The sequence below is a fragment of the Centroberyx gerrardi genome, chromosome 12 (assembly GCF_048128805.1).
Source record: "Centroberyx gerrardi isolate f3 chromosome 12, fCenGer3.hap1.cur.20231027, whole genome shotgun sequence".
In the NCBI taxonomy this organism is placed as follows: domain Eukaryota; kingdom Metazoa; phylum Chordata; class Actinopteri; order Beryciformes; family Berycidae; genus Centroberyx; species Centroberyx gerrardi.
This window is the reverse complement of record NC_136008.1, coordinates 30,646,055-30,673,883: the sequence shown is the minus strand read 5'-3', so window position 1 is coordinate 30,673,883 and position 27,829 is coordinate 30,646,055. Positions and strand designations below refer to the sequence as shown.

The 27,829-nt window shown below is 41.9% G+C and overlaps 1 protein-coding gene across 3 annotated transcripts in view; it reads right to left on the bottom strand.

Moving 5' to 3' along the window:
• The window catches only part of dyrk1b (dual-specificity tyrosine-(Y)-phosphorylation regulated kinase 1B), a 69,647-nt gene that overhangs the window by 11,796 nt on the left and 30,022 nt on the right, over positions 1 to 27,829 (bottom strand). For 2 of the 3 annotated variants that reach the window (XM_071897919.2, XM_071897920.2), the window contains exons 1-4: positions 23,709 to 25,936; positions 3,312 to 3,463; positions 1,584 to 1,703; positions 422 to 610 (exon numbers count right to left, since the gene is read on the bottom strand). In XM_071897919.2, coding sequence (XP_071754020.1) covers positions 422 to 610; positions 1,584 to 1,703; positions 3,312 to 3,463; positions 23,709 to 23,814 — 567 coding nt within the window. In that variant the 5' untranslated portion in view covers positions 23,815 to 25,936. Of the gene's footprint in view, positions 1 to 421; positions 611 to 1,583; positions 1,704 to 3,311; positions 3,464 to 23,708; positions 25,937 to 27,829 lie in introns of those variants that run through there. The other variant, XM_071897922.2, reaches the window with a different exon arrangement.

Here is a 27,829-nt window from a genome sequence, read left to right as displayed (position 1 = left end):
AGCTGAGATATAGGATATCGTTGTTTCAACTGTCAGACACTGCTAAGTAAGGCTGCCACCTGTCCCCTATAGTATGGAATCATCCTTTGATGAAGAGCAAAACGTGTTCCTTAATGAGTCAATATGAAAGGTGATTCCATATTTCCCTGAGAATAACACAATTATGAATAATAATGAGACCAGTTTCATGACAAAACATGACCACAGGGTAAATTTCATAGAAAAAACTAGAGCCGGTCATTGACAGGCAGCTCTCCCTCTTCTCCTCAGTGTGCTTGTTCACTCTCGTGTGTGAAGGTGTGTGTGTCTGCATTGGCCATTGCCAGGTTACGGGGTTGCGAACGGGGGGGCGACAGGAGTTGGAGTGAGATTTAAAAATGGCCTCTTCCCCTTCTTCGAGCCCTCTCCTCCTGGGCCTCACCTGTCCGAAGGAGCCCTTGCCGATGAGCGAGTCTATCTCATAGCGGTCCAGCCACTTCTCTCCATTTTTGACGATGTAGTCATAGTTGTCGTCATCGTAGCCGTCGTTGTAGACTTTTCTCTCCTTCTTGGTGCTGCTGTCCTCTGGAGGGACCTGCTGGGCCCGCCGCTTCTTCTTAGTATAGTACACCTATGAGTGAACACAGGTTAGAATCTTTAGGTAGCCATCTTAGGTCCTGAACTCTGCTACAAAGATCTACAGAATGGACCTCAAATGACCCAACACTAGTTCATTCATTCATTCATTTTTCTTTATTCCTCTTCAGGGTCCTGGGTGGCTGGAGCTGGATCTCAGCATGCATTGAGACCCCCTGGACAGGTCTCCAGTCCCATCACAGGGCTAACACAGATAGACAGACTCCCATTCATACCTATGGACAATTTAGAGTCTCAAATCCACCTGACTGTGGGAGGAAACCAGGAGAACATGGGAGGAACATGTAAACTCCACCAGGAATCGAACCCACAACCTCAGGGTCCCTCAATCCCGTAAAAGTCAACTTTTCAGTCTTGATGGTTGTCCAATTGACACCTACTATTTCAAAAATGTTATAATGCTTCATCAATGGTTTTGCTTGGTCCCAGGGTCACACACAATGAAGGCAATGGCCGATTACAGTTCAAAAAGAAATTGGAAAAAAACAAGTAGGAAATGTCTACTTAGATATATATATAGCTATACAAAATATATATTGAGACACAGACTACCAGTCAAAAGTTTGGACACACCTGGTTGAATGTACTATGTTCTTCAATATCTTAAAGCCATTTTGATCTAAAGGCTTATGCTTAAATCCTTCAAATGTGTTTCTTAGACAAATATAAATAGTAAAGTTGATGCCAATGTATGAATTTCTTTCCAAAGCCTTTGCCTTTCCATCAAGGCAAAGGGCGGCTACTTTAAAGAATCTAAAATATAAGATAGTTTCGATTTGTTTGTTTGGTCACTGCATAATTCCATGTGTGTTATTCCATAGTTTACTGTTATTAGAAAATGTGGAAAATAGTAAAAATAAGGAAAAATGTGGTGTGTCCAAACTGTTGACTGGTAGTGTAGGGGTGTGTGTGTGTGTGTGTGTGTGTGTGTGTGTGGTATCTCCTACCTCATTGATGTGCTTGTAAGTCTTGATGAGGTCAACGGAGAGTTTCCTCAGTGGAGCGCTGGCAGGGTCTCTGAAACTAGGGGGGATCCTCCGCTGGAGTATGGTCATATCAGACAGCACCTAGACAGCAAAACAACACAACAAGACAAGTAGTGCATATATACAGATATAATATGTTGGATTACACCTAGAGCTGTAGTTTTAGCAGGCAGACAGTTATAGAGCAGGATGATGTTGGCAACCTATTTCATTTTAACTAACTATTTTTTCCATAGTCAGCTGCTTCCTGTTGCAAATTAATGCATGACAAAGATTTTCCTTAGAAAATGTTAATTTATTATGCTATTACCATCTTTGTAAAGTGTAGTTAATTAAATTAAATAGAAAGTACCACCTAATGAATCCAACTGGAGTTAAGTATGCTTGGGGAGGGTAGCTACCACATGGTAGAGACAGACATGCACTCAGGACTGTATATTACATTTTAGAATGGTTCAATTTGTAGTAAAATCAATAATAATAATTTACAATTCATGTGTTCTAATTTTAAATAAAAGAAATATTTAAAAACACTAAACTAAACCTTTTTTTTTTTTTACACTTTTTTTTCTTCCATTTTATTGGCCTAGATCAAGTAAAATTCACAGTTACACCCCTCTCTCACAGTAAACCAGGAAATAAACAGTGTCAAAAATCAAAATCAAAAAATTGTGTGTGTGTGTATGTAAAACAAAGCAATCCCGGTTGTCAGTGGTTTCATCCACTACAAATCACAACTCTTAGACTCTGGTCAGGACTGCCTTCATATGTGTGTGTGGAAAACCTGGACTAGATCATCCAGGTTTTCCACACTAACTTCATGTCAAACCATTTATTTTTTATTTCATCCAAGGTGTGTATCGCTGTTGTTACAGCATTGACAGCATCAGTAATTGCTTTTCTTGCTTTTTTTTCAGTTGTTTTTTTATAGGCATGTTTCTTAAGAACAAAAGTAAGAAAAACATTTGTGAATGGGGCCCATTGCCGCCACAAAATCTGTTCTTTGTTACGGAGTATGGAGTGCTATTGTTTTGCCCAAATATAACTCATAATAATACATCTGGAAAACAATTCAGTGAGCTATCTAAGCTCCTACAGCTAATTGTATGTGATGAGATACATAAGCTAACAAGCTAACTTTACGTGTTTAGCCTACCTGAGCTAAAGTTGGCAGCTAAAATATTTTAGGCTACTTCAGTCCAAGTGACTCACCAGGAAGACCCACAATCTGTCACTTTCCTCTACGCGTTATGGTTTCACAAGACCTTTACAAGCTGACAGACATGGGTCATAGAAATCTGGAAATCCAAACACAACCATCTTCCGTTCAAAGGAAACTTCCTAGTGGAAGTTTCAGAACTGGATTTTGACAGTCCAATATTACAGAAATTGAAATTTTCCTTTGTTTATATACATAGGCTATATGATCAAACATGTTGTCAGCCAATCAGGGTCCAGTATTGTGACTGTTCTGCCTGTGAGGACTAATTAAATTCAGGTTTTAAGTAAACTACATTTATTTGCAAATCATGAACACATCATGAACATTATTCTTACCCTGAGCCATAGTAGATTTGAAAATTAATGAAAACTGAATAATATCGGAGTTTTAAACTTTTCTGGAACTCCTTATTTTGTGTGTGTGTGTGTGTGTGTGTGTGTGTGTGTGTGTGTGTGTGTGTGGGTTACCTGCTGCTGCTCGGCCATGGAGTGGATGGAGCTGAAGGAGGGGTGTGTGTGTGTGTGCTGGCTGGTCATGGCTGGCTCAGCGGGGGAGAAGCCCTGGGCAGCGGAGGAGGAGGAGGAGGAGGAGGTGGGAGGACATCCTGAGCTGCTTCCACCTGGAGAGAGAGAGGACATTCGTTTAGTGGCGTTCCACGACATCCTGATACTTTTGTATTTTGACATCTTCTGTGCTATGCGGTCGTGGCTCTCTTCCCACTTCCCACTTGTCAAGAAAACATTGTGGCCAGTGCTGCGATCTTCTTTCTTAGATTTTCTGTTGATGAAGTTGAGGCAGGAAAAACTGCGAGAGAGGGGGGGATAACATGCAATAAAGGTCCCGGGCTGGATTCAAAGCATGAATCCCTAACTCTAACCCATTTGCCTACAATACGGCTAATTCCAATCAAGATTGGTGGATTCACTGCCAGTTGTGATTCATGCTGGCCAATCCAGATGGAGATTAGTTCATGACAACCAAGCATGACAGGGACAACTGTGTCCCAAAAAAGGCACCACATCTCATATCTTGACATTCTCGGCCGACAAGCATTCATTGAAGTTGGCCTTTTCCATAGGGCTTGCTTAAAAATAAAAACTAATAAAAATCCCTATAATAACCTTGGTCTGAACTGCCCTCGTTGGGCAAGATATGAACAGTCTGGTAGTTTGACTGTGGCTCTCTGACTCATGCTAGAAGACCGGATTGGTTAAAGGAAGATTTCATTGTTAGTTATGTGGACATCCAGTCAGTGCTTGTGGTCTATGTAGTTCACTGAAACTATAACTACTTAGGTGTGAATCATATCGACAGAGAAATCTGATGCCCCACAATGCCAATATGTACCAGTATGCGTCGCGTATGAAGTTCAGCCCAACTTAGGGTAGTGTGCGTGTTTATCTGACTGCAGAGCATAAATACATTTGCTTTCTAGCAGCGATTCTGACAGCAGGAAGGTGAGGCAAAGGAGAACCCTCAGAAAAGCGAGGACCAACTGAGGGCCAAAAAATACCAGTATTCCATTTTTTGATTTTCAGTAGATGACAGAAGTACTGATTTGTGTCCGGTAAAGAAGTTGCTAGCGTGACTGTTTTTAGTTCACTGCCCTGTGCTATAGTACTAGGATAAATATCGCTACCCCCCTTGTAAACTGCAGATGCAGATCTGTGACTCACAGTACAGGTTTTGTACTTGTGAGACACAACAGTTTGCATTTGTGGATATATATTTACATGTGAATTTTGTTTGCTGTTCACAAATCTTCAATTTTTATTTACTTTACAAAACTTGCGAAGAAAACGTGTGTAAATCATATTTGCACCTATATTCACTCCACACTGGTAACCCCTGTTGAGCCAGTAAAAAAAAAAATCTAAAAGACAAAAAAGTTATAGATGGGCTACATTGTGTTCATGTGCAGTTAACTAATTTGTAATTTGTAATGTATTTTGCTACTATTGCTACTGTAACTTAAAACATCTATGAAATCACTGCACACATGTATCATGTAGCTTAATCCTGCCTCACAATGCACTCTGCTAAAGCAGCATTGTCTAAAATTGGATGATGTGACCCGATTAGAGACTCTGCCATGTTGGATTTTCTCTGAAACGTCAACATGCCCAAAGCAGCATTTCGATTGGGCCGTGTGAATTTGCAGGTCAGAGTTCATCACACATGAACTCTGCACGGATGCGAAGGGGCGAAATATACGAATACATTTCTTATAAAAATAGTAATATAATACTTCCATGGGCAAAGTTGCTATGCAAATATATAAAATGAAATATGGAGTAGAATGACATAGGACCTTAATCCCTCCAAATATAACCCATTAAATCATATTGTCAATTTCGGCAACCAAAAGCTGATGCCTGGTTGCCAGCCTGGCAACCACTTCTAAAAGTTAGCATTGGGCCCTGTTCATTAAGATGCCTGGCTTACTCCCATAATAAACAGCTTACTTTGGAGTGGAAACATCTTGCAGCTTTCACTTTTGGTTTTCAGACTCGCATAGCATTGTGGGTACATTTTGATGGCGGCAGCAGTACTTACTATTAGGATCATCATTACTTTCCTTTGTATTAAAAGTAGCATCAGTCAAAGAGGGAGGAAGAATATTCTGCTAACTGGTTATTTATGGCAACAAGGACACTGAATCACAAGGTATCAAAGGTTCATGGAAACACATTAACCTGAATAAGACCTTAACCAGAGTATGACCTGTAGCCAGGTTACTCTGGTATGGAAACACAGCCAGTGACAGCTGTAACCCTGAGCTATAAACACAACTCAGCACAAAGAAGAATCACCAATACTGGCAACAGACCAACGCAGGCCTATGATGTTACACCAACATAGCGTTGTGTTATACAGTCCTTCGGAGAAACACCAACACAGTCCTACAGTGCTCAAACAACATATAGTTCTGTAGCATTACACCAACACGGCCCTACAGTGTAGCACTTACAAAGTCCTGTGGAGTTACACAGATAAATCACATACAACACCTGCACAAAAGCTGCTAGTGTTCATTTATGTGCTATGTGGCACATTCATGAATACTGCATGCCAAACTGAGTGTGATATTGCTTATTTTTAAACTGATTTAACGTGTATTCCTTCACATTACAGCTGCTTCAGCTGTAACGTGAAGTGGCTTCTCCTCACATCTCAGCTGATAGTGCTGAGGAGGAGGTGTTATGTTAAACAGAGTCCTGCTGCAATAATTGAATAATCAAGTGATTGCGATTATAGAAGCCAACCACAATTTTTTTTTGTATAACTGCGTTCATTGTGTTGTTTTCACCGTAAGAATTATCCTCTTTATTAATTAAAAAACAGAAGCAAATAAGTTTGCAAATTGTACAAAATGTATATCATGTTGCCTACGTCAGAACAATAGTGTGATGAGGCGCAGAGATCCCGGACATGAATCTGTGTATTGATTTGCGCTTCTGTATTTCCGCGCAATACATGGAAAAACATGGATGTCTTACAGCTACTTGTCAGACACGCATGAACAGACATTTTTCAGACAAATCATGCGAAGGAAGTGCTTCAGTGAAATCCTGCAAGGTTGTGTGTCAGAGAAGAGTATGCGTGAGTAAAAGTGCACACCAAAAATGATTCCATGGGATGAACTCATTATACATATACAGTATATTTGACATTTAAGAGTAATTCTGCAACCAGTTGGAGCTTCTCTCCGCCTACTGTGCAATTAAAAAAAATTGCACAGTAGGCTTAATACCAGTTTACAACTCCATAAAAGTGTTTTTGTGTGGAGTTACTCTCATCCATACTGGTTATTTCCTATTATTTTATACTATGTAGTAGTATAGTAAGTAAGTATAAGAGGAAATGTGAGACGAGTGCGTGCGTAAAAACACATTCCGGTGCATTATTGTATCGTAGCACAGAACAGTTTTTAATATTGTGACCTACTTATTTATTTCATGTGCTCAGTTCATTACTCACTCTCAGACAAAAAAAAAAGACAATTAAATTGTTAATCGCAATTACTTGCAACAATAATCGTCATTACAAAATTTCATGATCACAACAGTACTAGTCCTGAACAGCTTAATGTTTATGCCTATGAAATGTTGTTTGATACAATATGGAACAGTCAGTCAGCCAAATGACACACATACACACACAGCCACTAAACCAGTCAGCAAACCAATCAGCCAGTCAGTGAACTAGTTAGTCAGTAAACCAGCCAGCTAGTCAGTAAACCAACCTGCCAGCCAGTAAACTAGTCAGTCAGTCAGCCAGTAAACCAGTCAGTCATCCAGTAAACTAGTAAGTCAGTCAGTAAATCAATCAGCCACTCAGTAAACCAGACAGTAAGTCAGTAAACTAGTGAGGTAGTCAGCCAGTAAGTGAGTAACCTAGTCAGTCAGTAAACCAGTCAGCAAGTTAGTCAGTAAACCAGCCAGTCTGTCATATGCATTCTAAGAGTTGTGACATGTTTAGTATCCAATCGGTAGTTAAGCATCTGTCAGAACCAAGAAGCACAAACTATCCCAGAAAACTTGCTGAGGAAAATCCCTCTCACAGATAATGAGTACAGCCTGTTTGGCCTTGTAGTAGAAGTGAGGCTATCCCTAAGAAACAGCACTTACCAAGCTCACAGCTATTTCACTAGCTATAGCACCTGTACCTACTGCTATAACATTTTGTTATAGTTGACATAAGCTGGGGGAAGCCCCTTTCTTCACCTCATCCACTGCTTGCCAGTCACAATGACTAATGGAAGTTAAGTTAGCTAGTCAAAAATATATCTCTCTAGAAATGGCTAAGTTAACATTGGTGGCTGGTAAATGCGCTAGCCAAAAACACACCTTGGGAGGATTTCTGGTTGGCATCTGTGCCCAACACTAGCATGCAGCAACTTTTGTAATCAGATAAGAGGAGGAGGCTTTCCAGTCACAAAACGGATACATAACACACATCATTTATGTGGTCAGAGTTTGTGTTCCATCCCTCCACTCTTCCCCTACTACAGCTGTATATACAGGTTGTCGTAATGCAGTTTCGGGTCTTCTCAGCATGAAACAAAAGTCAAATCTCAACCAATATCTCAATATGATTCAGCAAGTCTCAAGTGCATACTCAAATCTACTAAAAACCACAAAAACAATTCTGAGATAAACTTTCAATTGTTTCCATGCATTGTACATGAGGTTTGTAGAAATTAAAGAATTGCTATAATTATCAACAAGTACAATTGGCATAGAAGGGATTTGACCTGTTGACCTGCTAACACATTACAAGACAGTCATACAATATAGGATTGACACTAGGTACAGGACCTCATATACAGTGCAGTATAATACTGTATGACAGCAGAAACAGAAACACACTGCAAGCCTACACATTCAAAGAACTGCTCCAGTGTAGCAGCATCGGTATAGGTGGTAAGTTGATACAGAGTCTGAATAGTTTTGTCCATGTCCAGATCAGGATCCAGTGTCCAGATGTCAGTCTGTCAGTACAGCATGGTGTGTGTGTTTGTGTGTGTGTGTGTTGGGGTGGGAGGCGTGTGCAGAGTGCATCTTGACAGTTTGAGAAACCAGCATGGTCCAAAATGTTGCAGTACAAACATGCAGGAGGCCCAAGGAAGTCTTCAGCAGCACATCTACATAAAAAGCCAACCTCGCTGGTAACGGGGCTGGGGTCACTTCATTTTACAGGGTTCCCACACCTTCTTAAACATCAAATTCAAGGACTTTTCAAGGACTTTCCAGGCCCAATTCCCTCAAAATCAAGGACCCAACACGGCATAGTTTGAGACACGGATCAAGGTTAATTACTGTTACAACACTGAGAATTTTTATAATGAGAACTAGCAGGCTTTACAGAAGCTCACAGACAACAATTAAAAAGAGAGAGAGGCTTGAATGTGTGAACACTTCTCAACTGTGCTGTGTTACAGTGATGGCAGACTATGTGGTCTCTTGAACTTCAAGTTCTATTCTTGCACAAAATATATAAATTCAAGCACTTTCAATGACCCATGTCTATTTATGTCTATTTTCAAAAACTTTCAAGGCCTTGATTTTTTTTCTCAAATTCACAAACTTTCAAGGATTTCAAGGACCCGTGGGGACCTTGATTTTACCTTCATGTCAATTAACAGGAAAATAGTTACGTGCAGTGGCTGTGGTACTGATACTGACTTCTCATGTCACAAAGTTGATCAATAATTTGAATTGTGTACAAATGCCACTTCCTGAATTTACTGATGGTTTCTGCAAGTGAAATTTAAGACTTTTTAAAATGCCAGTTCAAAGCAAATTTAAGACCAATTTTACCCCAAAAATAAGCCTGACGAGTAAATAAACAAAAGCAGCATTTTAACTCAAAGACAGCACTTAACCGGATTTATGACCTTTTTAAGGCATTGAATTTAGATAATTTGGTTCAAAATATTGTTAAGTACCAGCAGACACCCCGGAATATGAAATTATTTTGAACTCTGCCATGGCCTCTTACTGGTGCCTGTATAGCCCCCGGGCTCTAGATCAGGTTCTCCTCGTGTCTAACTCAGCTGTTCTCAAAGTGGGGTCCGGGGTCCTCCAGTGGTCCTTTAGGGTGTTCCAGGGGTCCCACCAAAATGAGGATGATTTTAATTTCACTATAATTGAATTTAGTAGAAATTTTCCCAACCAGAGAATGTATAAGAATTGACTATTGTTATCACAGGTTTCTCTCTCAGCATTATTATCTCCCCACGTACAGTGTAGGCAGTTCTACAAATCAGCATTAATTTAACAACTAATATCTTCCCATATGGGTCCCTGGGACTAAATCTGATCAAATGGGAGTCTGTGGTCTAATGAGCATCTACTTGGGGGTCTGTAACATGAAAAGGTTTGAGAAGCTCTGGTCTAACCACTGGGTTCTAACTGCATGTGTCTACTGCTTTTCTACTGTGTGAGAAGGAAGGGAAAGTGGAGTAGAGTCTCGTCACTCTGTCACTGTGTATGGGAGGACTGTTGTTATGAGGCACTGAGTTCTGCCCGGCTCACAGACATGACGCTGCGAGAGAGAGAGAGAGAGAGAGAGAGAGAGAGAGAGAGAGAGAGAGAGAGAGAGAGAGAGAGAGAGAGAGAGAGAGAGAGAGAGAGAGAGAGAGAGAGAGAGAGAGAGAGAGAGAGAGAGAGAGAGAGAGAGAGAGAGAGAGAGAGAGAGAGAGAGAGAGAGAGAGAGAGAGAGAGAGAGAGAGAGAGAGAGAGAGTATATCTGCCCGGCACTGAAGAATGTTTCTGCTGTCTCTTTAAGAGGCTGAGAGGCGCTCAGAGCACTTCCTCACTCTGACACCCCCCTTCTTGCTCCGCCATTGGTCAGGGCCCCCTCCCTCTCTGTCAGCTGATTGGCTGCTGGTATCCAAGGGCTGGCTGGCCAGCGCTCTATAAATAAACCCAGTGCTGTCTCAGCAACCAGCCTCGCTCTCCCCTTCTCCTTCTACCTCTCTCTATCACTCTCTCTCAGCAACCAGCCTCGCACTCCCCTCAACCGGCTTACAATACTAGTTGGATAGCTACTTCTCTCTCTCTTTCTCATCTTCTGTCTCTCTCTCTCTCGTGCTCAGCAACTAGCCTCCAATAGTCTCTCTACCGCTCAACAGCCAGTCTAAAATACTCTCTCTCCCCCAGCAACCCAACCCACACTACCCAGTTCTCTCTCTGTCCTCCCCCCTTTTCTCCAAACTCCTTCCTCCCTCCTTCCTTTATCATCCTTCCTGCTTTTGCACACCTCTTTACCTCCGCTCTTTTCCTGCATTCTATCTTTCATCCATCTCGTTTCTCTCTCTCTCTCGTCCTATCAGGTCACTGCTCTCCATCCATTAATCCATCCATCTTTCTCTTCCTTTGCCAACAGTCCCTTCTTACATCTCTCTCAGTTCAACGTGGTGTTGATGCACCAAGCCATGTTTTGGGCAACATAAAGGGCTAATGCTCCTAGCAACAGGCAACACAGCAACACACAAGGTTAAATCCACATGCTTCTTGGCCACAACAAGTTGCTATATGATGAAAGCAACAATGCTGAGTCAACTCCAGTTGGCCAAAAGTTGCCCTGTCCATCACCGCCTTAAAGCGCAACACACACATACATAATTCTGATGCAGTGTACATAGGTTATTTTACCAATCATGCCAATAGTATTTTCCCATTATAATTCTGTCCCAGTATGTTATCAATTTATTTTGTCCCAGTTGCCAGTGTTCACCCCTGCTTAAGGTAATATTGCCAGTCTCCATTTCCTCAATGTATTTTCCCATCTATCATCATATTAAACAGTGGAGCAGCATCACCCATGTTAATCTACAAACCACCATCTTATATTTCTAATCTACACTGCAACATCACTACAACAGGAGAATCATTTCATAGCAATAACTTCCCTGTAGCATCCCGGTCACCGACCTATAATAATAACAATAATAATAATGATAGAGATGGAGGGAGGGGAAAGAAGTCTCTCATTCTCTCTTAGGGTGATACCAGCAGAGATAAGATGAGGAAAAGTTGTCTTTGGCATCGTGGCAGCAACATCAAGCATATAAAAGCAGTCTATGGAAACGCACATTAGTGTCCATATAAAGTCCATATAAATAAATGACAGAATGAAAGCCAGGTATTTGGAAGCGACTACCTGCTCTATGGCTGGAGTTTGGATTACCACTGACTGGTGGTCTTCTGTTGGGCTCTTCACATATATTTTGCTTACATTCACAAAGCAAGAGGAAATGGCCATCACACCACTGGACAAAATTGTCAACCGGCTTTATCATCTGAAAATTTAACAATATGGATGTTTGGCATGTTGCTTTTACAGGAATGGTTTGCAAAAGTAGAGGGGAGTGAGGCCTTGCAGGCTTAAGTCTAGCTGTGTGTATCATTGAGCCACACAGGCCTTCTTAACACGTAGTCCCACATATAGTCAATATTTATAATTAGTCTTTATATCATGCCAGAATCACCCAAATCAAGCCATCCTGCATATGAGGACAGAGTGTGAGACCAAACAACCTCTCCAAGACCACCAACACCAAGAGGTCCAAACCCACAGCGTCCTCAGTAGTCCACACATTCTCTAGGACAGCACAATAATAGGAGGACACGCTTTACAATGCTGGCTGGTGCAAAGAACAAGAAAAAGCTTGCTGTATGTCCTGCCTAAATGCCACAACACTAGTACTGCTACCAGTTACAATTAAGTTACCACTTGTTATATACAATCTTTTGTCTTTGTCTGACTGTTCTCAAACTTGGTCCCTGCTGACCACTGTACCTGACCACATCCAAGCAAAACAATGGCTCTAATTGGCTGCCTGTTACACTGGCTCTACATTAATTGTTAGCATCTAAATCTATTATTACTTCATCCATTGCATAAGTGAACGAACAAGTTTTAAATTAACACAAATAACCTGATTCTGTACCCAAAACAGCATGGAAAACAGGTAGGGTGACATATTACTTATTTTGTCCAGTAAAAAGTATTCTTGGCCTAAATCTTTTTCATTTCCTTGGCAGGTGAGCCAAAAAGTTCATTTCTGACACTCTTTCTTTCTTTTTCTTTGAGCAATAACTACCTTGCATGCATAATCTATTTCAACTGTATTCATCGAACACAGTTAATGAAGAAATTGACACAGTCGCCAAAAGCCACTGGTCTCTTGTGTGTAATGAAGACTGAACAGGTTAAAGAGACTTGGGTCATTCCATCTGAAATCAGACAGTCACACCTTTGTCTCAGAATTGGCCAAATTTCCTTGAACACATTCTTTAACCCGCCACATGAGTAGTAGCTTGGGCCCTGACTTCAAAGTAGCTTACAACAAGTAAAGGTCCAATGAAGGTCCAGAATGGCCATTTTTAAATCGGACAGTATTTTCAGATAGCATTTTCTCTACAAATAATTGGGATGAAAAGATTTGGAGGGATTACTATATTCTCTCAATTTCTTTTTGTGAATTGTATAATCCAGTCACTTTTTTTGTGTCCAGATAATATTGCCTTCGATTAGGAATAGTAGGGGCAGTCATCAGATACACACATATACACTAGTGTATCTCCGGGTGTTTCAGTCACATATATTTGCACTCACCTGCTGAACTGAACTAACTGGCACTTGCTCTCCTCTGAGCCATTTTCCCCTCTACTTTTGGTATGAAAGGAGTGTGCCACATCCTCTATGCACCTGGCCTCAAAAATATAGGCTGCTCACCGGCACAAAAGGAAGAGTTAATGAGCTGATTGATGCAATTAGTTTGGGGATGGAACACACACCACCGTGGAAAAAGATTTCAACCAGAGATAGACAGCTTAGAGGAAATTTCAAATGACGTCTGAATGTGCTTTGACTGAGCAGCATCATTCTGAATGTCCAACTAGCTGAGCATTTTCATTAACCTTCTTGTGTTTGCACTCTGCAGTACATCATTAGGTCTGTGGAAACACCTTCATTTAAGTGCAATGCCCCCGGTGTTCAAAGTACATATTACATCAAAATGTGCATTATGATAGAATTATTTTGGATTTAAGGATGATAAAATGTTGTATTAAACACACAGCCTACATCATGCTTAAATTGTGAAAGATACAACAGTGTACTAATATGCCCACAATATGACTTTTTATCCCATTTTAATACATCCTACATACCTTGGTGATTATGTGTTCTATGTAATTTCCACAATAAAAATTTGATTTTGAATTCCTTTACTGCCTAAAATACACTTGCATAAAAGTTTTGCACCCCAAGATGGTGACCATTTTGGAGCCCATTTGGACCCCTATATCTTTAAAACGTAGAATATCATCACCAAAGTTCATCTTTATTCATCAGAATACACAAGGATTGTGTGAAAACACTATGAAGACAGTTTGAGACCGAAACTCCCGAAGCCTGTCTGATTTCGGATTTAAATGACTCACCTCAGCTGTTCAAAAACACACTTGCCTCGATCAGAAATGGCTCAAATATTGCTTCAGCATCTTTTCTTATGGGACATGATGGATTCAAATTTTCAGAGATTTGGTAGTGTTAAGTACAGTATTAAGTACAGACGCAAAATGCAGCCTTCTGGAGCAAAGTACACAACGGCAGTGTGCCACCTTCAGACCAGTGATTAACATAACACCTTAGGCTCTAGTGATGCTCAATGCAAACTGGGTTTAACATTTTATATTGGAGGAGAAAAATGAGGGCAGAACAGAAAAGAACAAAAGAGATCAGGGTAGGGTAGATAAGGAGGTGTTAAAGTCAGTCTGTCTCAGTAAAGAATAAAACTAATACAAGGTGAACAGACAGAAAAGGCTATTGTTGAAATGTGATACATGCGCTACTTCTAATGTAACAAAGTGAAAATGCAAACTGTAAAAACAATCTGGACTTGTTGGCCAATGTCCAGTGGTACTGTGGCCGACATCTCCATTATCTGAAGAAACAAACTAAACTAAAATTAGCTTGGGAAATATCTGGAATTGCAGAAATGTATGAAATGTTTCTTTTCATTTTGATACTTTTTGCAGATTGCAAAAAAAACAAAACACAAATAATGCCACTTTTTAAGACTTTTTCAAGGTTATTGAGTTGGCTGGATGTGCTGGTCTCAAGCCATGAAGGCAACCTTGAAAAGAAAAAAAAAAAAAAGCCTTCAAAAGCACCAAAACACCATATCTTTTCCATACAGTGACACTCACATTGCCTGTATAGATTTAAAGCTGGGCTAGGGATTTTTTTAGAACCATAATAATATTTGGTGAAAACGTCTTTACATCCTGACAGCTATCGACAAATCAAACGCTCTGAGAAAAGATCGGGTCTCTGTGACTGTCCCAGGCCCTGTAATCTGTCACTCCAAAATCTCAGGGCGCCCGGATCTGAACAACCAATCAGGACAGCTCTCTGCAAGGAGGCGTCCCTACTGGCTTGTCAATCACGCATGCACATAGCTCAGTCTAGTCCTGAGGTTGGAGCCTAGGTTTTGAAAGTTGCATATGTGAATATATGTAAATATAGTTTGGGCTTGAGCATATCCAAATCGCAACAAGTGACACCTTCTCCATGCATAGACTTCCACTGAATGGCAAAGGCATGCTGAAGCTTTGGGTAGCTGTACTTCAAATGGATCAACATTGTCCTGCACATATACTCAGTTATACTCATTAGGACTGGTAGCAACACAGAGAAAACAGGCAAGTTTTGAAGTGATGGCTAAGATCACATTACAGTCTCACTACAGTGTGAAAATGACATAATTGAACCTTTGCAGACATTTTTTTGTCACAGTTACCGCAATGGAAGATACAGGTGGCAAGCTGGTTGGTTTAGAGTTAAGCCGCTCTGGTCAGAATGTGGTCGAACCGACAAGGTTTTTGTTTTGCATCAAATGATGGAAAACCACCGGAATTATCCTTTAAATTCAGTATAGTGAAACAGCCTACAGGTCAGAGGGTACTTTATGCGGTAACCATACATTCACACTGTGAGTGACCCGATCAACAAGTCACGAGAAATCCATTCATTTCCTATCGAGCTGAGCGACCGGTGAAACGTGGCTAATGTGTGGACGCTCAACAAGCTTTTCAGACAAGAAAAGTTGGTCATAGCTTAACTTTTCATGGTCATCGGCCATCGACAGCCAATCAGATTTTGGCGTTTCCTTGTTTCCCTACTGATGTAAAATTATAAAGTCCTAAACAGATGAGAAGTTGATTACAGCCAATCAAAGATTCCCAGTTCTTTACAACTTTTATGTGAAAGACTACAGGAACAGACATGAGGACCCAAGTGAAGCTTTCACACTCCTGTCTAATTGTCCTTCCTGTCTTGCTGGTGGAAGATACACTACTGTAACACCAGCCGCACAACCTGGTCAAACACACACATACCCTGCCTGTTTTGTAAAGTTATATTACAATATAATATTGACGTATTTCTAGAATGATAAATATTAATCTCATATCGCCCCGTTTGAGCACGCCTAAACCTAAAGAAAGACAACTGAGATTCAGAAGTGAACTTATGGTCCAATCAACAGCTGTCTTCCTAAAACCTGGAAAACTATCCACACACACACACACACACAGAGTTTTAACTCAAACTGTATGAGTGACAGGAGAGTTAAACCAGCATTGGATGATCACAGGACCAGAATCCCTTTACCAGTCTAACTGCTGGGATTCAAACATTAAACCACAGATCAGATCAGGAAAACAGCGAAATTTAACCTGATATCGCAAAAAATAAAAATAAAAAAGAACTAATTTGAGCTACCTTGAAGGGATATTACAGCCAGTGCAACATGGTGTTAGTGCAAAGACAGCAAGACAGGACAGCACAGGAACAAAGATCAGCCTGACGTCACATGACACTTTATCTCTCTCTCTCTCTCTCTCTCTCTCTCTCACACACACACACACACACAGACCCCAGCAAGGTGATGTACTGATTGTTTTCCAGGAAGTCCAAAGGCCACATTGACGGTCAGCAGTGTTGATGCAAAGACTGTTTGTATGTATCTATCCAACACTCCATGACTATTTCACAACATACAGTGAAACTTCTTTGCCTATGTTAGAAGTTTTGTTGAGTAGCATATTGGTATTGTTCTTGCTAGTTACAACTAGGACTTAGGACTTGTATGATCAGGGATTTTTTTTTAATTTATTTTTTTATTTGGGTTATTCTTCCTCTTTTAATAACTTTTACTCCACTGTTAATCTTCCATTCATTGATACTGACAGCCCCCCAAACACACACACACATACACACAGTGTAGTTATGAGGTGGACAGGTGTTTCCTGGTCACAACAGAACTGGGTCTTAAGGTCAAAAGTTGTCAGCATGTCGAGTGAACCCCAGACTCCCCGTGACAAGGTTGAAAGAATATTCCGATTGTCATTTTTTGGCAAATAAGCGTTTGATCAACTGGAGTCTGCAGCATCCCATAATTTACAGTACACAGAGGGGAACCTAATACCAATCTACTCTATTCCTTTTGTGTACAAGACGGTAATTGTAATTGTATATATGTCGGTATAAACAATAGGGATGGGAATCGAGAACCGGTTCCAGTTGAGAACCGGTTCCAAATTGTCTGATCCATCGGAATCGTATGCCTCCGAGCTTATCAATTCCTTTTATCGATGCCGGCATGTTTTTCTGACAGTTGCGCATGCGCATTGCAAAACTCATGCGTTGCAACAAGAAAGAGTGCTACTTGTAACGTCTGTAAAATTATAATTTCTGTGTTCACACATCGCGTTTTTTGATGTGGAAAAAGCGCTGCCTGGAGCGCTTTTTGTGAGGAGAAATAAGAAGCGGATCACGGCAACGTCACCTGACGTTAGCTGAGCAGCTGCTAGCTCACTAACCAGCTGGTTAGCTCTTCTAGCAGACAATACAGTGTTGTGCAACAAGCAAAGGCTTACCAGATATTTCCAATTAGGGCTGCAGCTATCGATTATTTTAGTAATCGAGTATTCTACCGATTATTCCATCGATTAATCGAGTAATCGGATAAGAAATACTTTTGCTTTATTAAAGAGCAATAGTAAATATACAAAAGAGAAAAGCTGTCCGCACGAAGCTGTCCATACGACACTGTGATTTACTGAAAACGAGGTGAAATAATAATTATTATTGATATTTATTACTAGGCCTAAATATCATACAAGTTCATAAGACTGGCTAATGTACATTTATTTACTATGTTGAAGGGTTGCCCTACACCTGCTGACCCTACTCACTGCAATCAAACTAAACTGAATATACCTGCTGTATTGGACTGGTGCATTTTAGGCTCCAATTGCTACTTACACCACCTGATATTTTGCTTTCTGGGGTATTTTATGCATCACTGTGAGGGGAGTAGGTGTGTGTGTGTGTGTGTGTGTGTGTGTGTGACTATCATAATAATAACATGAATGAAGCTCAGGCTTTCACAAATTGACTGCAGCATTTTATTTTCTGTGGTTATTTTCTTGAGCAAAACTTAGCTAACTTAGGGACATCATAACTAGCTACCATATTGATTTACGTTCTTAACTAGCCATTACATATAGCCATAATTAACGTGCATTCTTTACTAGCCATCATCTCATCCCGTTTTAATATTAAGTGCTGACTCCGCCCAACCGGCCAGTTTCGGCGTACGCCGGTAGCAATTACAAGTGGACCCTATCCTACAGTCCCTGCTCTCAGCGGAGGGAGGGAGCTACGCTGTGTGGGAAGCGCTGTGACCGTCAGACCTCTCTGGATTAGACAAGCAAGTAGAGAAAACCAGCATCAGCCGAACCAATTTATTGCCAAATGCTTTGGGCTTCAACACATTAACATTGCTTCCCATGGTCAGAAAAAGTCGGCAGATTTGTCGCTAGTCGCTTTTGAGAAATAAAGTCGCCAGGGGGGTCTGAAAAGTCGCTAAGTCTAGCGACAAAGTCGCCAAGTTGGCAACACTGGATCCGAAACTTTGGACACTTTCTGTCGTTTTCTCTGGCCTGTCTCTTCTCTTCGCCCCTCGCTATTTTCTCTCTCTTTCTCCAGCGCGTTGTGCAACAGTAATAATCATCCATGCGAAACACTGAGTGTGTATATAGTTATATGGATTAAACGAAGCTTCGATGCAAAGAATTTGCATCGATGATTTTTAGTAATCGAGTTACTCGAGTTTCTCGAGGAATCGTTTCAGCCCTATTTCCAATACATGTCCAGTATAATCCATACTGCCTTTATGATCGCTGTTGCAGTAACGGAAATTCACTTATTACAACGTCCCATTTCTCCACCGGCACTTTCACGTTCTCCATATTTGTTGTTGCTATGGGAAACGGCCAGCGTCTCTGTCATCGTGATTGGTTGGCTGGGAAAAAGCGTTTCACGTCACCTGGCGCTTTTCTGAAAAGTTGAACATTTCTCAACTTTTGAAAGCGCTCCGCTCTGACGAAAAAAATGCCGCCTTTTGTGCGCCTTGCGGCCGCTTCCCATTACTTTTAATGAGAAAAGGGCGCTGGCAGTTGGGGAAAAAACGCTGTGTGAACGCAGCCTTAAGGTGGAAACACCAGCAATATGTTGAAACATCTTAGGGTAACCATCTAACCATCTTATTTGTTTTCCAAATTATATCATTTTAAGAAAAGGAGCATTGTAATTTATTTTAACATGTTCAAATGTTATTAGGCAGACATTCTACACTGTGTTCAGACTCAAGAGATAATAAAACAGCTGCGTTGCTGCTGAAAACCTGTGTAGGCCTACTTTTTTTTCCACACAGAAAATTGATTGGGAATCGATAAAGAACCGGACCGATAAGCAGAATCGATAATGGCATTGGTATCAATAAAATCTTATCAATTCCCATCCTTAATAAACAAATCCATGGGGATGTTGTTCAGTAATATCCAAGTGAGCTCTTTTGAAATTTTTCTAGAAATGATCCAATTTTAAAAACAAGGAAAGTAATGACAGAGAACTTAACTCCCTCAGTACTGCTAGAGGCACAGAGTTAGATGGACACACAAACATAAAAAATGTTAGATGGATCAACACGCACCAAAAGCAGACCAGTATAGCCTAGCTAATCTAACCATGTCGCCATTGTTTCCACGGTGGCCAGAGTGGGAAGGGCTGGCGGTGTTACTGGTTAGATCCCCAGTAACCGAGAGAACTGTTGGTGCAAAAGTGTATAATTCCAAGAAATATGGATGTCAGACAATATGATGAGTATTGTCCAATGTGAAAGCCATTGTTTGACCATTAACATCACATCCACTTAAATGAGATGAACATTGAGAAGACTGCACTGATGTAACCACTTGTTGCCGTGTTAAAAGTTTGGGGTTAAGCCTAAAGGAAAGCAATCTGACCTGTTAGCATCAACCATAAAGCCACTGGAATGCATCGCAATAAATCACATTCATTGACTACATATTCCTACAATAAATAAAGCAAAGAGTGTTCAGCCTATCTGAAGCAGCAGCAGCACAGTTGGAGGATTATAAGCAGATATACAATGTTGAGTCTTTAAGGCATGGCTTCTTATTATAATCACTAGGGCTGCCCCCTAATAGTCGACCAAACCGTTAGTTGATGAGAAGAGTCTTAGTCGACCAAGTTTTCATTGGTCAGTTAGTCGCAGGAAAAAAAAACCCCAAAAAAACCCTCAAACTCCATTCGGGAGCTGCGCCTTGTCATTAAAAAGTTATTAGACCAGGGTTGCCAACTTTGGGTACCTGGCTGGAGTGAGATTTTGATGCCATCAAACTACAAAGCAAGGAATCTCTGTCTGTCTGTCTGTCTGTCTGTCTGTCTGTCTGTCTGTATGCAGTGTTGGAAATTAACTTTTTCTTCCACCAGCCAAAGTGGCTGGTGGATTCTAAATTCTACCAGCCACTCATATTTTTTACCAGCCCCCATTTTGTAATCGCACTTTTATGTGTAACCAACTTTTGTGTAACGTTTGTCTTGCTTTGAAAAAAAACAACAACATAAAAAGTATTAATTTAATATATATTCACCTATGGTTATCCATTTTTAATTCTCTCTCCCTCACACCATACACACACACACACTTCAAATGCACAAAAACAAAATACAGACACCCAAACAGCGGTGCACTGTAGATCCATTTTAAGTCAGAACCTTAACAGTCTTTTAACATCAAACTTTAACAAACTCATAACAATCTACCACACACACGTCAAGTAACCAACAGTGATGCATTAGTTTGAGCCCCAGTGGCCTGACTTTGCTCACAATGATGATGTAAGAGTCTTAATGCTGACAGACCGGCCACAATGTGACACAGGCTGGTTCAGTGGCAGACAGGTAGACTAACAGAGACAGACTGCTGTGGTCTGCTTAGGCACATGGAGCCTTTTAATCAGAATAGTAGCCCAATCAGAATAAAAATGCCTCATATAAACGCCTCGATCAGAATAAACTGGCCGATCCGAATGAAATTTCATTCCGTTTGAGAGGAGTGGTTTAACCTTTTCATAATCCGGTCGATGGATACAATTTCGTCATGTAAACACTCATTCCGATCACTTTCTTTATCTTGCCTCTTTCTGTACATGCTCGCGCATTTAACACAAGTAACGTCAATTACGTTACCCTATTTTTCCGGGAGGATTTGAATGGATGTGCTTGTTATTAACCCCGGGGCGCTCGGGCTTGATGTAGGCGCTGCAGCCCGTTTTTACAGTCCTGACTCCGCCTCTCCGGGCCAGTTTCGGTTTACAGCGGTGAAAATTACAAATGGACCCAATCATTGCGGGGGCAAAACAAAACGTCTTTTTCTGACACTTACGGAGTCGTATGTTGTGATAAAACTGTTGCTTCATCAGAAAGAACAGCAGTAAAGAAATAACCGACGCAGGTCCATCTTTTAAAAGTTCGTAAACTCGTAAGTCTGTACGAGTGCTGGATTCGGTGTTTTGCGCATGTCAGAAACTTTTATTCTGATTACATACTGTGGAGCATGTAAACACACATCTCAATGCGATCGTTATATTTAGTGCTCATGTAAACACTTGCGTGACAATCTTCCTTCGGAATGATTTCATTCAGAATTTTAAAAAAATGTCTCATACCGCAGCTACTGTCTCTCTCTCTCTCCGCGTGTTGCTGACAGTGGGGCAAAACACTGACTAGTCTCATCGAAAACTAGCCAGTCACGTAACTCCCCACTGTCGGCTCTTCTCCACTTCTCATTAAAAAAAAAATCGCCTTTTAACTTTTGGTTCGTGAGTTGTTGTCTCCTCTTGCGTAGGCGTACTTACATCAGCCGCTCTCTTTACACCCGCAATGTAACGCCACATTGTTGTTTAAATAACGTTAGTCCATTAGATTTCTTTCTTCTTCTGATGCAATTTGCGGCAGACTAGACGCAGCTTTGAATTTGAATTTCACGTCCAATCAAATTGGCGGTCAGTGGAGATGCAGGAGGAGACGTAGCTAACCGGCCACCGTGGCTGGTAGGTTGATCAAAGTCACGGTGCTAATTTCCAACCCTGATGTATGTGTGTGTGTGTGTGTGTGTGTGTGTGTGTGTGCGGGTGTATTGCTGGGGACCCAAGGACGTGCAGTGTCGCATTTCGTGCCATTTGGACATGCGACACGTTCAATATTAATAAACATTGAATAAACAAGCGAACAGCGCTCTGTGCAGCAGCGGGGCTCAAAGCAAGCGACTGATAGCCTGCGCCTATTGTGTGTTTTTTTTGGGTGAACCACAGTGTATTTCACCGGTGTTTCTGACCGTGAGAAGCCGCGACTTGGGTGTGTTTTTTCCCTTGAACCAGAGTGTATTTCACCGGTGTTTCTGACCGCGAGTAGCCGCGACTTGGGTGTGTTTTTTCAAAAAATATATATTTAAATAATTAAATTAATATCATAAACGTGCAACGACTAGTCGACTAATGGCTTGAACTAACGACTACTAGTCGACTAGGAAAATCTTTGGTCGGGGGCAGCCCTAATAATCACATACAACTGCAATTTGGTTCTAATTAATAATGCACTCATCACTGCAATGTTTCCTACTTCTCAATGAGCCTGTATTCTGTGACAAGAGCATAAGCCAGGCCATTTTATTGGTCAGTGCAGCGGGCCTGAGTTCTACAATGTAGTTGTAGATATGAGGGCAGGGTTATCCTGGTGCCCAGATTTGTAAACCAGATAGATTGCTGCAGCCTTGGGAATGTGTGAAGACAACCCTCAGTGAAATAAACTCTCTGGCATAACGCTGTCTTTAGTCAACCCCGGATAAATAAGCTAGAACCTAATTTCCAAGGTTTACTATCGGCCTGATTCTGACTTTCTCTCCTCAAAATTTCCAAGTAAAATGCAACCAAAAAGAATCGCAGTGGTCTTGAATCCCACTCTTCCCCAGCTTGAAATGTGGCGAAACTAGCGGTCGCCTTGGCTAGTAAACACCACGGATTGAGCTAAGCTAATGCTAACTGGGACATGAAGCCACGTGAGGCTTTCGTTCTGTGACCGGCCTGCAAAACATACACTTTGCATGTGTTACTAAATAGGAAAAGCAGGACTCAGTTGTGAATATGTGACCGGTGTCTGCAGAGAGTCACACAATGTCACACACAGAAATACAGTGTGCTCTTACTTTCTCTTGAGGCTTCAATTTCAGCTGCGGTGATGCTGATGAAAAGAAACTGTCAGTCAGCAACAGTAAACCCTTCACTGCCTCTCTTGTGTGTGTGTGTCTGAGTTACAGTGGCAGTGTGTGTCAGTATGTTACAGTGGTGGTGTGTTAAGACATGGTCCCATGCCTTAACACACACACTGACACACACTGCCACTGTAACATACTGACAAACACACATATACACCGCCACTGTAACATACTGACACACACACACACACATAGTCACCGTCTAACATACTGACACACATACACATGCCGTCACTGTACCATACTGACACTCCACCACCATAACACACTGATAAACACACATACTGCCACCATAACATACCGACACACATACACCACCACCACCATAACATACTGACATACACACCGCCACTGTAACATACTGATAAACACACAAACCACCACCGTAACATACTGGCATATACACACACACACACTGCCACCATGACATATTGACACGCATGCAGCCACTGTGAAATACTGACACACACACACACACACACACACTAGCAGTGTAACGTTCCAGCCCACACACCGCCATAACATACTGATGCACACAGAGAAGTGACACGAGGAAGAGAGTTTTCACTGTTTCTTTTGGTGGAGGTCTTTCCTGTGTGTGTGTGTGTGTGTGTGTGTGTGCACTCGTCTGTGTACTGACTCTTGTTGTTCTTGCGAAGCAGGGCAGAGGTGATCCAGGGTTCTGATTGGACCATCCTGCTGGAGGGCGCAGTCTTCTCCTCCACTGACGACGACGTGATCACCATGGAAATGCTTGGCGATTGGTCGATCCAGCAGGGAAATACTGTCAATCAAAACGCCGTGTGATGGGTGGGCAGAGCTAGGGAGTCAGGTAGGGGTCATCAGGCGTGCCGTAGCGTTTTCAATCCCAGAGTTCACTTCGACAATTTACATCCAATCAAATCACTCAATCTTGAAGTGGTGGGAAACCAACCGACCAATCAAAAGGCACCGTCTCCTCTGGCTTGTGTGTTTTTTTTTATTTATTACTGTGGTTTCTAAGGCAACCAACTGGCGTACAGGCAGCTTGTCTGTCTCTCTGCAGTAAAAATATAAAGGATTAAACTCTGTCTTCTTCTGTGGTATAACACTATAGATATAGATCTCTCTTTCTACATATATATATATACTGTTTCTCTGTGGGCATGGGGAGTGGGGGTAATAGAATATTTGGTTAGTTAAGTTAGTTTCTTTCTAAGTTTGTTTCTGTAGTTTCATGCATTGTTTCTGGGTGCTGGAGGTTTCTACAACTCCAGATCGCTGGTGACTGATATTTAGGTAGTCCAAGGTAGACCTAACAAGTATTCCAGTATCTTAACTAGTAGGTACTCTGATTAAACAGCATGAACTAAATGTCCAAATGGTAAAAGGCATAGGCTCTACTTGTGTAGGGTAGGTTCAACTAGTCTAGGGCAAGCTTAACAAGAACTACACAGTAACTAGCAGTGCTGTAACTGTTTTCAAACTAGTTCTTCAGACTTCTTCTGGAATAGTCCAGAATAGGCTTGACTTTTCCAGGGTCGCCTCAACCAGTACAATCCAGCACATCTAGTATTCCCAGGCAACTAGTACTCTGTGGTAACTAGTTATATCAGAGTGGTTCCAACAGAGCCTACTTTAACTGTTTCGGCAAGCTTAGCTCATCCAACTTAGCCTGTTGTTCCAGACCAGTAACCTCTCAGCGCTAACCAGGCTAGTGTAACATGCTGTCAAGAGGACTGGGTGCGGCGGGGTGGTGGAAGGGTGGAAGAGGAGGAGGTGGAGGGGGGTTAGAGTTTCCAGCCGCCTGCCTTTACCCCATCCCTAACACTAAAAATAGGTCCAATTACTGACACTTTCTGAGGGGACTGGGCACTGGACAGAGTAGGGCAGGGTAGAGTGATGTTATCTCTCAGATTAATCCACTGACACACACAGCCCTCCACTGACGATGTCAAAGAGCCTCTACAGCCTAAGCTTCACGTAGTGTGTGTGTGTGTTTTACTGTTATTCAGCTCCCCTTCCCCCGCCTACAGAAGAAGTCAGCTGCTGGCCTTAGCTAACTGCTAGCCTCTGGGAGGGGGAGAGGGGGGCTGTGCTAAAAAGAAGCCTGAGAATAACCTAACTCCCGACACACTATACAAAATGTCTCCCTGTCATATGGCAGGGGCACGGCAGACACACGTGAACAAACCAGTCCAGGTCAAAGGGTTGATTCGACGCTGAATAGTTCCAGGAATAACAATAAATAGTTCCTCTAGCTGGATATCCACACTCGCTGGTCAACACGCCTGTACGCAGAAGCAAAGCGACGTCCTCTCATAGGCAGGTACAATACACCTCCACTAACCGCCTCTTCGCCTCTCGCGGAGAAAACGATAGCATAAGTTTAGATCCAATATCTGAGGCTACAGTTTGCCAGATAATGATTCCCCGTGTGCTAGTAATATGTTGTTGCAGGACAAGCCGTTGACAGGCAGTATTCCACTTCCCAACTCTGACACTGTCTTCTGTTTACCAAAATATATTTCGATCCAGGAAGTAGTCAATACCCTTCGAGGTAATCCTACCAAACTAAAACCACCAAACGACGTTTAAAACAAACAAAAGCACGAGGTTGGTTTCAAAATAAACCAAATCCACTGAAGTTCCTGAGCTTGCTGACAGACGCCTCCCTGGGAGCTTCGGTAAGTTGGATCGCTTCTTGACGCGCTTCCCTTAACAACCTCCCGTTTCCCTCCGCTTCTTCTGTTGTCCTCTTCCGCTCACCTACGTTGTTGTCTTCTCCTTTTTCAGGGTTTTAGTTTTTCTTTTTTAATCCTCCGAGGTGGAAACCTTCGCAAGGGCGACGTCGGCTCATGTTTCTCGCCCCGTTTCCCTGTCGGTAGTTCCCCGTTATTCCGAGTCTCTGCCCGACTCCAGCTCAGCTCCCCACCCTGCGATACGGACTGTACCATCTTCCTGTGGTCGGGGGTCGCAGCTGGCCTGTCTGACGCAGCTTCGCACACATTACTGTCAAAACCAGGACAGATAAACGCACCGCAAAAGCGAAAAGACATCAGCGAGACTTGGCAAAGAGTTTAACATCAACCACGACCCACAGACCGGCTGAATTAACTCAAATACTATCAACAACAGAATGTATGTCAGTTACAGGGGCAGTAAACTTCCCCCTGGCCGCAGTAGTCTGGTCCAAGCAGGCCGCTCCTGTCCTGTCCATTTATAGTAACAGCAGGATATATACTGGAACTTTATATATACACATAAATAGACACCCTTTTACTTAAACTATTCATATAGCCTCTGTATAGAAACTGTGATATAAATACAGCTAAATACATACAGACAATCACTTTCTAAAATACTTTATAATAGTTAATATACCGTATATATAAAACTATATACTGTATGTCTGAAATTTAACCACCAACTCTATGACGAGCTGAAGTCAACATGTCCAGTATAATTATCGGAATCCCATTCTGAAATACGATGCAAATGTTTTGTGAAGGTTCACAAAATATCTAGCGTTCGATTGTAAATGAAACCGTTTGAGATCAGAGAGAGAGAGAGAGAGAGAGAGAGAGAGAGAGAGAGAGAGAGAGAGAGAGAGAGAGACCTATAAAATTGATAAACCCTTTAGAGAATCTGCATTTTTTTCCACAGCTATACGGTATATTTATATCTAAATAAATAGGCTGGCCCTTACTAAAACTATGATGATCACAGGAAATCAACACGGAACCGTTCTCCCCTGGTCAAAGCCAATGACAACTGACAACAAGACATGCTTACACCTGACAACAGAGCTTTCATTATCGTTTGTAATGTCTGAAGTGACTCTGGCAAGTCAACTGAAATATATTAAGTATTCAGAATGATAAACTTAGGCAGATGAGAGAACAACTATGTTTTATTTCTGCTACCCTTTAATACAGCCAGGCTCATTTTGTTCCTCCAGTCCTTCAAAATTATTTCAACTTTTCTGTGCTAAAGCGCGCGCACATCCAGCCCTTCTCCTCCCCCAGCACGCGCCCTCCTAGGCTCTGTTGCTATCCAACGCCATGGCAGCCGCGACGCGATTGGCCAGAACGAGTCCCGTCCCTCGCTGCGATTGGACAGCGGCCGGGTCTGTGGGCGGGGCGGTCGGCTTGGTTTCCCCGTGTCTCTTCAAACGGCGCGAGGCAGGAATGACGCGGAAATAGTTTGAAGATGCCAGGTAGAGAAGGAGAGGGGGAGGGAGAGAGAGATACACAAGAGGGGGAGAGAAGGCAAGAGAAAGAGATATAGCCGGGGAGTAGAGGAGAGAGAGGGAAAGGGCTTCCATAAGCACATGCCCATAGAGTGACATTCCACAGCTGAGATGAGTGACTTCCCGTCACAAACCAACCAACGCTAAAAGTTGTTCCTGTTGCTATCCGACCGTTCCGGCTAAATCAGGCACAAGGCTGCCTGGGAACAGCTCAACACACACGCACACACAGTCATAAACCAGTGGGCAGTTTGTTCTAATTTAAAGCAAAAATCCACCCTAAAACACAATTTACACTGCACTGAGAAAAATGTTGAATTAATGTATCCGTTTCAGATTCACTTGGCTTCTATTTCTTAAAACAGCATTCACACAGGACTAGTTAACATGGGGACATCCAGTGATTTGTAATAATTGCCGAGGTTGTCAGTGATTTTAATCCCATGCAGATTTGTCATGTCAGTAATTTGTAAAGTAAAAATTCCACTGCAAATTGCCTACTGTAATTACATACTGTGCAAAGATAAGGG